Raw genomic sequence first — 13,762 nt, 5'->3', positions numbered from 1 at the left:
ATTCAGAGATTTAAGTAAATATTTATACTACTTGCATTTAAATGAAAAATTCTTATCTAAAAAGTAGGATAGTCCTACATTGGCTGCAGGTATGCTTTTACAAGTGGCAATATTTCTCTTGAAAAGAGGCTCGACTATTCACTTAAGTTTTGCTAGGGCCACCCACCAAATAGGACGAAACCCACCAAGTAGGCCTAATTGTAAAAAATAGGATGGAAACTCTAGAAATCATGATTACTTGTTCCTTATCATTTCAGACCATTCTAATATGGTATGTTTTTAGTAGATTTTTAAAAAGATGCCTTGCTTCTACCAATTGTGAAACTGAATACACTGTGTGTTATAACAATCCTGTAAGAATGGCACCAGCTGATTTTAAACTTGGAAAATAATTTTGCATTATTCAAAAAGAGCTTGTACTGTTGGACTGTTACTGCAGCTGCTAGCGAATAATGTATAAATAAATCAATTTGTTTATGCAGTATAATGCAAGGAGCATGAATCTTAGGGTAAACTTAACAATTTTAGTGTTAAGTCCTGTTAACGTGTATAGAAAAGATAACCTAGGTGCAAAATACTAATTAATTTCCTCAATGAAACAATGAACTTTGGGAGTGGGGTGGGGGACGCCTAACAATTTTAGTTTGCTCACACTGTCGTTTCCTTTTTGCTCTTTGTACCGAAGTTCAGCTATAGAATCTCTACAAGGATTATTTGTAGGATATGATTTCAAGCAGCAGTTATGTAAAATGAAATAGTAATGACTATCTTAAGATCATTTTAAAGATCTGAGTATCTTTCAGATTTTAAAAAATACTTAAAACCAGAAAATATCTATAATCAAGTTGTGAATTCTTGCACAGATCTCAAAGTAATAGAACAAAAGTTATCATGTAAGTCATTTACTGTGAAAGTAAAACATTTCTGATTTCATTCTGCATACTTAGCCAAACCCAGGGGTAACTGAAGCAACTATGAAGACTTACCATGTTCAGCCAGCTTTGGATCATGCCCACATTATGAATTTCAGCCCTTAGATAGTGTTAACAATGAATCTTCAATGTCAATAGAACTGGCTTAATTTAAATGAGTAAATGTGCAAAACCAAATGAGAAAATGTGATAGGAAAAAAGATTGTTTGAAAACCTGTGTTTGTTTAACACAGATAAGATCGGGAAATAGGATAGGTTAAATAATTTATGAAATACCAGCCACAAATCTAAAAAGCCTAAAGGCAGTATTCTATTAGAGTAGCTCTATTAGTAGTAAGTAACAAGTGCTACAGAGGAGGAGTGCAAGTAGTCTGAGCTCAGAAACTTTGATTTTAACTAAAAAAAACCAAAAATAATTGTTGCTGATTCATATTTCAGAATTAAGTGTCCTTTTACCATGTACTTTTGAGGCAGATAATGACAGTAGTGTAGATACTATAGTGCATCTGAAGACTGCTCTTAGAGCAGCACTAAAATATACTAGGCTCAGTATTAGCACTAATAGAGAAAAAAACAACTTGTAGTCTACAATCTGATGGTTCCAGAATTTTTTTGACAGAATATTCTTATGTAAAATATAGCGTCTTTGAAATTGGTCCAGAATATTTTACAACCATCTATATATTTATCTCTCTAGACTAGTTCTTAATAGTCTCTATTCAAAACAAGTTTTTGTATATGTGTGTGTATGAGGACTGAAAGCAATTTTAGGCTTTTATTCTGATCAACTTGCTTCTGCCTTCTTTCCTAGGAAGTGTGTAGAGAGCTCTGGTGCCTCAGCAAAAGTAACCGCTGTGTTACCAACAGCATTCCAGCAGCTGAAGGTACTCTTTGCCAAACAGGGAGCATTGAAAAGGGGGTGAGTACAAATAATTTATTGTTTGAAGGTACAATGCATTGTTTAGAGACTACAGGAAGAAAGAACTAGGAAATTTAACTTATTTATATATAATTATATATTTATATAGTTAATTATGAGTAACTATAAAAGTTAAAAAAAAAAACCTTGTTATTTTAGAATATGTTTGCATCCACTGGTGGTGTCCTACAGAATTATTTTACGATTATTTTTATATATGAAATTTAATAAAGTGTTTATTCTTGTCATAAAATTCTATAGCCTAGATATAAAAAAAAAACCCCTAACCTAAACTGTGCTACTTACTCTTTGTATATTTTTGAGTAGTTTTTGTGAAAACTCCTTTGTTAATCTTTATTGAACTTTATAGCACTCTTCCATAAAGGACTGTTACAAGTCTAGATCTGGCATGGACTTTCAAAATGTAAAACAGATCTAGAGCCTGAACTCTGTTATTTTGTTAGAAAATAAAAAAATCTTTATTCCTTCAGATATAAGCTGAATCATACAAGCATATAGAAAAAATACTGTCTTAATGAAAGGGTTTTCTAAAAGTCTACACTTCCCAGTGACATTTCTGGTTTGAGTTTGAATATTCTTTTAGTGTTATTACACTTGGATAACTGTTTAGCTTTAAATGATTTTACTGTGCGGTCTGATAAACTCTTCTACCTCACAGAAAACTGCAGAAAGTCAGTGTTGCAATAGATAGGTCTAGTGCTGTTGTATCTCTCTGAACATGTGAATTTGATTTTAAAATGATGTCTGTATGTCCATAGTTCCAGAAAAAGCTCTGAAACTTAGTTTTAGATTAAGAATGGTTAAAGAGTGTTTCTCAATTGCAAGGCAAAGTCTATACAGATCTTAAAGAGGAGAGAAGATATTTTAGTTACTGATTTACAGGACATGTACTGGGAAAAAAAGTGAATTCTGTATAATATAGGGATAATATATTTTATGCAGATTTGTACAAAGTGAAGAGAGCTTATTATATTAAACAGTTTTCAGTATCTGTCTGAGAGTTGCTGCGTCTGTCCATAAGATTTACTGCTCCAGATTGGATTTTTTCCTAAGAACTACTGATGTCTGTTCACATTCTGACTTTTGCCATGCTAGCTGGGCTAGTTTCAAGAAAGATTACGCTGCATTTTAACTTACAATCTGATGCTTAAACAAAAAGAATGAAAGCTTTTAGGCAGCTGTCACAGTTTATTAATGCTTGTTGATGGCTTCATTCAGGGCTCATGACTAGCATCATTCTGATGGCTTTTCCATGCTGAGTTTTGAAATGCTGCTGGACCATGTTAAATAAATTCAATGAAGGGGTTGTTTAAAAAAAAATAGAGTGCTTAGAGTTAGCCAATTAAAATAGAGACCTTTGCATTCTACCAAAAATGTTACCTTTTATTAGAGTAATAGAAAAATGTTAGAAGCCCTACTCTTAAATCAACAGTCTAGGTTTACTTTGGAACCACCACTGCTTGTCAATGACAAGGAGCAATTTACCTCAATTTATTTTATTTTAAACCATGAGACTACAATGACCAAGTTGAGATGCTTTGAAACACTGTTGCTGTGTCCACCTGCCAGAGGCTTTAGTCAGTTTGCTCTCTACAAAACATCTTTTTCCAGTATCTTGTTCCATCATTAGATATTAGAGGGAAATGAAAGAATCTGTACTCTTTTACAAAGGTAGATTGTTCATGCCAGTTAACAGCAGAGAATTGTATCTGTAAAATTCCTGTAAATTAATAGTTCCTGACAGCAAAAAACCAGAAAATACGAGCTCTTTCCAAATATGTAATTTTCTTTACCACATACAAAGAAGGAAATAATAGGTTACATTATTATTATTATTATTATTATTATTATTATTATTATTATTATTATTATTATTATTATTATTATTATTATTACTATTGTCACACCTAAAGGCCACAACCAAATTAGGCCCTGTTTTGCTGGGCTGTGTCCAAATCTATGATAAATTATGTTCCCTGCTGTAAAGACCTAGCAAGATCTCACAGTACTTAATCATATTTGGAGGGTCAATTTCTGCTTGTAGTTACACTAATGTAAATTTGGTGTAACTATTAACTCAAAGCAAAATTTGATGCAATGTGCATTAATATCTTATTGGCAGAGTTGGAAGGAATGTCTACAATTAAAATGGCCTAACACTCTATTATAAAACCTTCTTTCAGTTGCTTATGTAAAGTTGCCGAACTTTTAACTCTTCGGGTTGAAATTTTCCACAGTAGATGTCTGCCTGTGCCTGAAGGTTTTTAGAGTGTTTTCCATAAATTTACTCAGCTGTTTTCTGCATACAGGGAAAGAGAATAGAGTGGTTTCTTGCTGCTGATGGAACTTGTACATCTGTTCTATTTTGAAGCTTTAATATGTTCATGCTTTGGTGAAGGGTTTTACGTATCGGCTGGGTTCAAAAAGGTACACCTTTTCCTAATTTGTAATGATAATTTTAAATATACATGAAGTTTCTCTCTGGTATATGGAGAGATGCATTTGTGAAGGTAAACTCACCGACAGATTTTTTTTAAGTGGATATGGTGCATATAAAACAGTAAGACAAAACTGATAGGAATGTTTATTTTGTCTTTGAATTTAAAGTAGTAAAAAAGTAACCTTTTCTAACATCATTGTTTAGATCCATGCTAGTAATATAAAGGAGAGGCAAATGTGCAAAAAGTGAAGATGCAGTATGCTGAAAGGACAGTTTAAATAGCTAGATTGTATGATGATTTGAGTTCTTACTGGACATTAAGATAAGGTAAATTTAAGTTATTATTGAACATTAAGTTTTCTTGCAGAATAATTGTAGAAGCAATGATTGAAAACACATTATTAAAATTGAGGTAGCAAATTGAAATTGCATTAATCTTTTTTTTTCCCCTACAAAAGATGAAATCAGTTTTCCTCAATATTAGAGTACTTGCTGTGTGAGTTTTCTAAAAGCATACTATTATAAATCTTAGTTCTGTTAAACAGCTAATAATCGTATAAGTGACCTCAAATGTCCCACAATATAATTTTTTTTTTATTTTATTATCAGTCATCTCTGCAAATAATGTAAGCAGTCTGAAATTTTTATTACAGAATTTTTTGCACATTTTACGTATACTGAAGTGCATCACCACTGTCTTTCTAGTTGAACTAATTGAAAGTTATTTATTCAACGTTAGAGAAGAATTGACATTTCAGTTCTAAACCTTTCATGAAAGAGTGTTCTTTTAAAAGTTTTCACCTGCTCATATTTCTTCATTTACTCATTACTCAATAGTTCTTGCCTCATTATAGCAGATGAGGTTGCTGTAATTTGTGAAGTGTATTTCTGTAGTCTCATTAGAAATAATGAAGATTTTGGTAGTTTTTAATTACACTGATAGAAATTTTATGCATCAGTGGGTTCTGGTGAAAGATAAATTTCCACTAGAAAGTCAAGAAGAGGCACCAAAGTGAGTAGTAAGTCCTCAGATTTAATTTCATTAGAGGAGAAAAAACAGCATCTAAGGAGTTTTTACAGGGTAATATGGGAATGTGGAAGACAATGTTTGCATGACAGAGGAAATTACAGAGTTCAGGGATTTCACACAGCTTTGGAAAAATAAAACAGGTAAAATGTAGCTGTCTATTGTATACAGTCATTGTAGTATGGAATTAGGATGCTTTGCGTGTTCTGTTCTACATATTTTATGTTCTTGTGGATTTAACTTCGAGTGTCTTTCATTTCTTAACTTTGATTTTGATATGTCTGTAATATATGTAAAATATTCTTAATTAAGTTATTACCATACATTTTTATTTTTAGAAGCATTTTAATTTTTAGCTTTTTACTTCAGCATTAGATAACTGTTCATGTACTTTTGTGTCATCTTTAACAGAATGCTGCAAGGAGATTTTATCTTTAGTTAATAAAATCAATATCACTTAATGTATCACTATAATGAGAAGAAAACCAGAAGATTTTACTCCTTCAAGTGTAATTCACATAAATACTTCATTCTCCAACATAATTGCACTGTTAGAGGTGTTGCAAAACACTGTGCCATATGGCTCTATCTGTACTAGCTAAAAATGTGAGTTCATTATATGGGCTGCATTATATATTATGTAGACGTTCACTGGTAGCTTGGATTTAAGAGAAGCTCCATATAGAATCGTAGCATCATAGAATCATAGAATAGCTTGGGCTAGGAGGGACCTTCAAAGGCCATCTAGTCCAACCCCCCTGCAAGGAGCAAGGACATCTTCAACCAGATCAAGTTGCTCAGACCCCCGTCCAACCTGGCCTTGAATGTTTCCACAGATGGGGCATCCACCACCTCTCTAGGCAACCTGTTTCAGTGTTTCATCACCCTCATTGTAAAAAATTTTTCCTTTTGTCTAATCTAAATCTACGCTCTTTTAGTTTAAAACTCCATGTCCTGTCACATCCGGCCCTACTAAAAAGTTTCTCCCCATCTTTCTTATAGGCCTCCTTTAGGTACTGGAAGACCACTGAAGGCTCCTTAGAGCTTTCTGTTCTGCAGACTTAACAACCCCAACTGTCTCAGCCTGTCCTCATAGGAGAGGTGCTCCAGCCCTCTGATTGTTTTTGTGGCCCTTCTCTGGACCCTCTCCAACAGGTCCATGTCCTTATGCTGGAGGCTCCAGAGCTGGACACAGTATTCCAGGCAAGGTCTCAAGAGAGCAGAATAGAGGGAGAGAATCACCTATCATGGAACCTGTTTACTGGCTTAAACCTAGGGTTTGTAAATTTAGAACTCCAAGAAGGATAAACCCTCTTTTCCTCAGTAAAACTCCAGGAAAACTTGTGTCCTTGGATTTTTTTTTTTTTCCTTTTCCTTCTGAAGACAGGTGTGGTAGGTTGACCCTATCTAGCAGCTAGGTCCCCACCCAATCTCTTGCTACCTCCCCCAACCCCTCCAGGAACAGAGAAGAGAATCAGAAATGCAAAGGTGAGAGAAACTCATGGTCTGAGATCAACAATTTAGTAAGTGAAAGGAAAAGAAAGAAAAAGCAAACAAGAGATCAAAGGCTCACTGCTTCTCACCAGCAGACTGTTGCCCAGACAGTCTCTGACCTGTGGCTACTTTTGAAAAACCCACATCCCCAGTTTTACTGCTGAGTATGATGTCATAGAGTAGAAGATATCCCTTTGGTCAATTTAAGTGAGCTGTCCCCTGCTCACAAACCTAAAACACAGCACCATACAGGCTGCTATGAGCAAAACTCTGACCTGGCCAGACCTAGTTAGAAAAGGCAATACATTTTGAACGTCAGATTTTAAATAGACTACTTTATCTTTTCTGTAGACACATTAATACTTCTTTTTTGTTTCTGTAACTGGTAGAGGATAAGACTTATAAACAGAAATGTAGTGGATTGTAACAGCTGTATTTTAAAACAGATACAGCACATACAGTGAAAAAAGAGGTCATGGAGGATAAAAATATTGTGAGAGAAGAAACAACAGTGAATGTGACTAGAAAAATAATGTTACAGGTCACACTAATGTCAAAATAACAAGAAAATAATATAATAAGGAAATATATTAAATGGTAGCATGTGTTGGTATGCAAAACTATGTTGTATCTAGGTGCATTTGCTGATGAGAAGCTACATATTTTAATGTTAATATATCATTTTAATGTACATTCTTGAGAGGTAGACACTCGAACACATTTGACAGTCTAGAATTCCGTTTTATTCAGAATGAAATTTCTAATTAAAAATAAGGATTTTTATTCATTTTCTTTAACATACTATACAATCCCTCTTCATATCAAACTCCTATTAATTCCTTTTTTTTTTTCCCTGAGTAATGACTGAAGGTTAAATTGTCTTTTTCAGTTGCTTTCAGAAAAATCCAGATAATTCAGATCCTTCTGAATGACTGTATTTACTTGTTTATGTATGTCCCACATTGCTGGCACTGAGGCTTTAGTGATCCTTAGGACTCAGAAGAAGAGAAAACTTGGTTTTGCTGTACCTATGAGTATAAAGTCAACATTGAGTCTTCCAGTAGTGCATGTGAATGGACAGAGATAGGTCTATCTGTCCATGTCTTCTGTGCATGTCTTGGTGCTTTTTGTCAAATTCATATGGCTGATTCTGGACACAGCAGTTGTCCGGGTTTTTTTTTGTAAAGGGTCAAGGGTCTGTTATGGGAGTTCAAGGGACTTAAACAGCAGATGCCCACCTTTTGGAAGTGAAATGTGCAGATTCAGGTCACAGTAGACCTGAGGCCGTGCTCCTCTCTGTCACCTAAGCCTATAATGATAGGAAAGGGTTATCTAACCAAGCTACTCCAGAATCTCAATGATGCAGTAGACACCAGAATGTGAGTCAAGCTATGGGCTTCAGGATTATTTCTAAATGGTTTAAAAAAGGTTTCTGACTAAAGGAAATTATAAACTTATTTTAACAATTAGCCATTTTTGCGAATTTTTTTGTCATTTTTTATGTCCCAACATAAGTAACAATATTGCGAAGTTTAAGTGTCTGCGTGAGTGAAGTACGTGTGTTCATTCTGTCCCTGAACAAGTGGCTAGTCACTATTATACAATGATTTTCTGTGCCATGTCTAATGCTTTGGCACTACTTTTATTATGTCTGTAGTGTTAGTATAAATGAAGTACTGCAAGAAATTCTTCTTCCATTGTAACCTGATCCAGATTTAATTTTTTTAAAATGTAGGGGAATACTTCTTAAAAAATCCTATCCGGGGAATTTTTCATTTTGGGTAATGAATCCCCTACATGAATCCTAAGTGGAGGGTGTTTTACTAAGCTGATCTTAGAAATGAATCTTGGTGTTTAAAAGAATGTAAGCAACTTGCAGTTCCTTTCATGTGAAACATTAAGGAGGATGTATGAGGGGAAAAAAAAAATAATCTTTATTTTAAGCTTGCCTTAACTTCTGGTGTGTGTTAGGGGCCTATAATTCAGGACTTAGTGAAGACAATTAACAAATCACACACACCCTCACCAATGTCTAAACATGGCTAGAAGAAGTAAAATATTAGTCTTGTTATCTATACAGAGGATGCTAATGCCTATAATTGGTCATTGTCTGACCCTTGTATTTTTCTGTCCTGATAACTCTGTCAGCCTGGAAGCTAATTTTGTGGTTTTTTTTGTGAAATCTTTCAGTGGTGTTACCAGGGAGAGTGCGTACCTTTTGGCACTTGGCCTCAGAGCATAGATGGGGATTGGGGTCCATGGTCAATATGGGGAGAGTGCAGCAGGACCTGCGGGGGAGGAGTCTCCTCATCTATAAGACACTGTGACAGTCCAGCGTAAGTAGCTAAAGTAAGCTGGAGCCAACAAAAAGACACATTTGGAAATTATTCAAAACTGTGGTTTCACATGTTATCTGTAAAAATGTTTTGCTAGTTTGCCAACATTTGTCTTCCAAATAGCAGACAGAAATACTTAAACAGGAGAAGTTCACTAGACATACTTTTAACATTTTTCATGTATCTTATGTACTGTAAAGATAGCTGGATTTATATTTAGCAGTCACCAGAATGGTTTTCTTTCTGCAACTTGCTGTTGATGCAAAATATATTTAAATTATGCCTTAGATTTCTTTCTTAAGACATATTACTTCTAGTGCTTGTCTGGGATATAAAATACCTATTGCCAGTTACTTATTAAAAAAAAACCAACAACACAACTGCAAGTTGATCTGTTGTGTGTATCAGTACTGGTCCTGTCACCTATCTACTTTACAATGTCCTGAGCACTGTTCCAGAGAAGGTGTTTCAGGTGAGTGCTCCTCTCTGTCACTAGCGCTTCTCAGATGAGGAATGCTTCCTAATTTCTATTGCTGTTCTTCGCTAAATGAATTGCGGCTTTTTTTAATCTTGCTCCTTTCCCTGTTCCGGTTACCTCATCACAGCTATAGGTGTTTGGAGAAGGATAGTTTTGTTACTCTATATTTTGTTCTTGTCATGTCCCATAATCACTATTTCTATCACCATTATTAGTTTTTAAGACCACTTTTTCTTGAAAATATGAAGCTTTTGTGTTTTTTTTTCATTAAAATCTGTCCTTTGGCTTTTGTCAATCTTTTCTTCTCCTCTCTGTGCACCTAAGTTCTTTCAGCTTCCCATTGCACTCTGCGAGACAGACACCATAATGTCACGCTACTGCTACTTGAGGTGGTCTATTCACCTCCTGTCATTAGCTATCAAATCTGGCAAATAGCACTACTTACTAAATAGATTCAAAAGCAAAAATTATCCATATGCATTGATAACATGTCAGACTATGTTACTGAGAGAATAATAAATTAAATTCATTATTTTTTTCACAGTAGTATGTAAAAATGCTAGTGAAGTGCTTGTTTGGAGCATGAGTAATTTTCTAAGAGTTTTTTAACTACTGTCCCCCTGTATGTGGGCTGGTGTACTGAAAGGTGATTAAATTTTAAATATTTAGCAATACAGCAAGCAAATGCATTTGGAGGGGTCAGTATGACTACATTGGGAAAAAGTTCCTTTTGATTCAAGAGTAGTGTTGCCTGGTTAAATATCTGTAATGTGAAAAACAGTATTGATTTTCTTTTTAGTTAATTGTAAATTCTTTTATTTCTTTGTTATAAACCAAACACTTAAGTTTTTTTTCCTTTCTGCTTTATGAGCCAAAGAGATGATATCTGATTAGTCTTCCATTTAAGTCAATGTTAATACATTATTTGACCTCTGTGGAAGATAGATAAAGTTCTTGAACAGTTTGGGGATTTAAGAGCCAATGTCTTATTCACACTAATGGAAACCTGCTTACTCTGGAGTTTCCTTAGATTTAATACTGCCTAATTCATATCAGATTCAGATTCTTGAAACTGAAAATACAGTCTTTGGCTCCAGTATTTAACAGGCAGTGTTTCTTAATTTTGTTCTATTTTCAAGTGTAGTATGAGAAGATTAAAAAAAGAAGTATCACATAGGTCGATTCCACATTTCTCATTCTAGTTTTACAAAGAGAGCAAATGATTAAAACCAATGCCTTTTTAGTACGTGCAAAATACAGTTAAACTGTATTGCTTGGGATCTGTGCATACTAGATTAATGCTGTGTGAGTGATGATTTTCAGGTACCCCGTATTGTTTTGTATCTGTTCTGATTCAAGTCAATGCTACAATTCTTACTAAAGAAAATATTTTAAAATCTCACCTTAAAACTTCTGTGTACTTTTATTTTTATTTGTATAATATATATCTCTTGGACTTGTATTTATACTAATAATCCATTAGTATATCTCAGGAACTTTTGTTGGTACTAATACATATACTAACACATAAAACATGTTTTTCCAGGCCTTCAGGTGGAGGCAAATATTGTCTTGGAGAAAGGAAGCGGTATCGCTCCTGTAACACAGATGTAAGTAAATTTTATTCCACTATGAAAATACATCAACTTGTCTGTTTTACATTTTAGCAGCAATGGATGCATTTTTTTTTCCCAGTTCAGAAAAGCTATGAATTCTGCATTTTATTGGTCAACAGTCCTGTAGGGCACTTCGGTATTGCAGCTCTGAGTGTGTTCTGCTAAATGTTAGGATCCCTGTCTCAATGTGATGCCCAGCTGGTGCCTTAAGACCTGGAGTGAGTTCCACTTCAGCATCCATATTAAAGGTGAACAAGGAGCATTCCATCTCAGAGCAAATGTCTGTCCAGCCCATTATCTTGTATTCCAGCAGTGGCCAATAACAGGTATTTAAGGAAAAATTATAAACTTTTAACAGCCACGGAATGACTTTTGTATGGATATGCCATCTGAGTTTTCAGAAGCTCAGTGAGTGTCTAAAGCTCCACATTGTATCTGTACCACATTAACTGCCACGAATGCAAGTATGCTCTATGAATTCACCTTTAAACCCTTTTACCCTTTTTATACCTTTATAACTTCTAGTCCTAATGTGTTGTTACACAATCCTCTTATATGTTTCTGTAAAAATGTATCTTTTTTGATGTGTTTTAAACTTCCTGTTTTGCTATCAGGTATCAACTGGTTCTTGTATTACTGGAATGATCATGCAGTTTTATTTTAGAGCTGTACCCATCCAATAGAAAGCTACTGCCAAGGAGTTGGGGCACAGTATAGATATATAAAATCAAATTATGAACCTAAGTTAGAGATTCAAGTAAGTTAAAAATGGAACCAGAAAAAAGTACACACCAATAAAGAATTTTACTAGTAAGTTTTCAAGTCAGTAGTACTACAAACATAAACAGGCTTTCATATTATTTTACCTTTGAATTAGTCTTAATTTTCTTCTTAAATCAAGAAAGTTTATAACAATGAGCGAGTCTGGACCTAAAGATGTTGTTTCATCTGTTTATCTTTTGATATATTTCAGGAAAAAAATAAAATAGTTAAAATGCTAATTCCTTGGAAAACTTTATTTTTATAATCATTACTAATTAGCATAGGTATTAGTTCTGCAGACTTCTCTGTGGAGGTTATTCTCGTTATTAGGTAGCGTTACAAATATCCAAATTAAAAATTACTTTTCTACTGCTAAGCACAGCTGCTCTGTTCACACAGCCAATAAGTGTATTAGGCCTTTTGACTGCAGTGTTGTAAGAGAAACTGAAGCTGAGCTGCTTGTCTGGTGGGAGCTGTAAAACTCTTCCAGTCATACAGTCTTCCAAATTACAGTGCCCCATACAGTGCACCATTCTGAAACTTTGACCCTCTGATTTTTTTTTCTGTAGATGTGTATCTTCACGTTTGGCTACTTTGTGCGATTTTTATTCAATGGATCCAACTTATTTTCACACAGATAGTCTTTTTGTATTTGGAAGACTTCACAAGAAATTCTAGTTCACAAATTGAAGTCTTGAGTAACACTGAGTGTATTTCTTATTCTTAAAGTTGATAAGAAATTCACCTACAAATTCACCAACTAAGTGGTGAATCTGTCTGTTGAAGTCTGTCAATATTTAATAAATTTAATCTGTGCTTTACTGAACTAGTACAGGCTTCTTTCTGTTTTTTTTTTCAGTCAGGATGTTGTGTACTACTAAGTGCCTTATCAAACTCTAAGCATATTCTGTTATCCTTTTAATTTAACCACTAATTGTAAAAAGTTTTAGTTGATAAAACCTATTCTTATACAAAATGCTGACTTTTATTGTTACTTACCTTTCTTTTAAACCTGTATCAGTCAAGTCTCTGCCAGCTTCTCTGTTTATTTGGGATTGATATTAGGCAAACTATCACCTAGAATATTCTATTTGTCCTTTTCAAATAATGACCTTTTACATTAGCACTATTTCAGTTTGTCCACACAGTCTAAGATTTGTTAAAAAATTCACATTGGCACACTGGAGCCCTCATCCCTTAGCTCATTGAGGACTTTTGTGAGGTAATTGTCCAGACATTCTTATTTAAAATGTTTATGTCCAATAGATACTATTTAGCATCTGCCACAGTAAGTAGTTTACATAATGTGTAATCCTACTCCATCACAAATATACAACAATTTAAAAATGCTTTTTTAGTGTTAACAATTGTACCATAGCTACCTAGTGATACCACTGAAATGTTGCTAGGATTTGGTTTATTCTTATCATATGTTATTTCTTATTGTCAGACACTTTTCAGACAGTTTTATTCTTACTTTGTTTTGCTTCCCTTAATCTCTCTTTATTACTGACAGGGAGCATGTAGGGTCAAATAAGGAAGTTCTAGAAGGTATCTGATGCCATTCAGGCTATTCCCTAGTTCAAAGGCAAAATCAAATGTCGTTAAACTATTCCTAACTGATAGTTAGGCAACTGACCTGTTTTGAAATACCTGCAGTCTGGGAGATACTAGGATTCTTCAATATCCTTCCAATCAGAACAGTTTTCATAAAATATAGTGTATGTTTTCCTTAAA

General features: G+C 34.3%; 1 protein-coding gene across 3 annotated transcripts in view; it reads left to right on the top strand.

Annotated features, from left to right (window-relative positions):
• Positions 1-13,762, top strand: part of ADAMTS6 (ADAM metallopeptidase with thrombospondin type 1 motif 6) — a 151,987-nt gene that overhangs the window by 90,893 nt on the left and 47,332 nt on the right. For all 3 annotated transcript variants that reach the window (XM_086770429.1, XM_086770428.1, XM_086770426.1), the window contains 3 exons: positions 1,744-1,851; positions 9,024-9,169; positions 11,194-11,257. In XM_086770429.1, the coding sequence (XP_086626555.1) occupies positions 1,744-1,851; positions 9,024-9,169; positions 11,194-11,257 (318 nt within the window). The remainder of the gene's footprint in view (positions 1-1,743; positions 1,852-9,023; positions 9,170-11,193; positions 11,258-13,762) is intronic.

Source organism: Chlamydotis macqueenii, chromosome Z (assembly GCF_036417535.1).
Source record: "Chlamydotis macqueenii isolate bChlMac1 chromosome Z, bChlMac1.mat, whole genome shotgun sequence".
In the NCBI taxonomy this organism is placed as follows: Eukaryota; Metazoa; Chordata; class Aves; order Otidiformes; family Otididae; genus Chlamydotis; species Chlamydotis macqueenii.
Note: the sequence above shows the minus strand (reverse complement) of the source record. Positions and strands in the feature narration are given on the sequence as shown.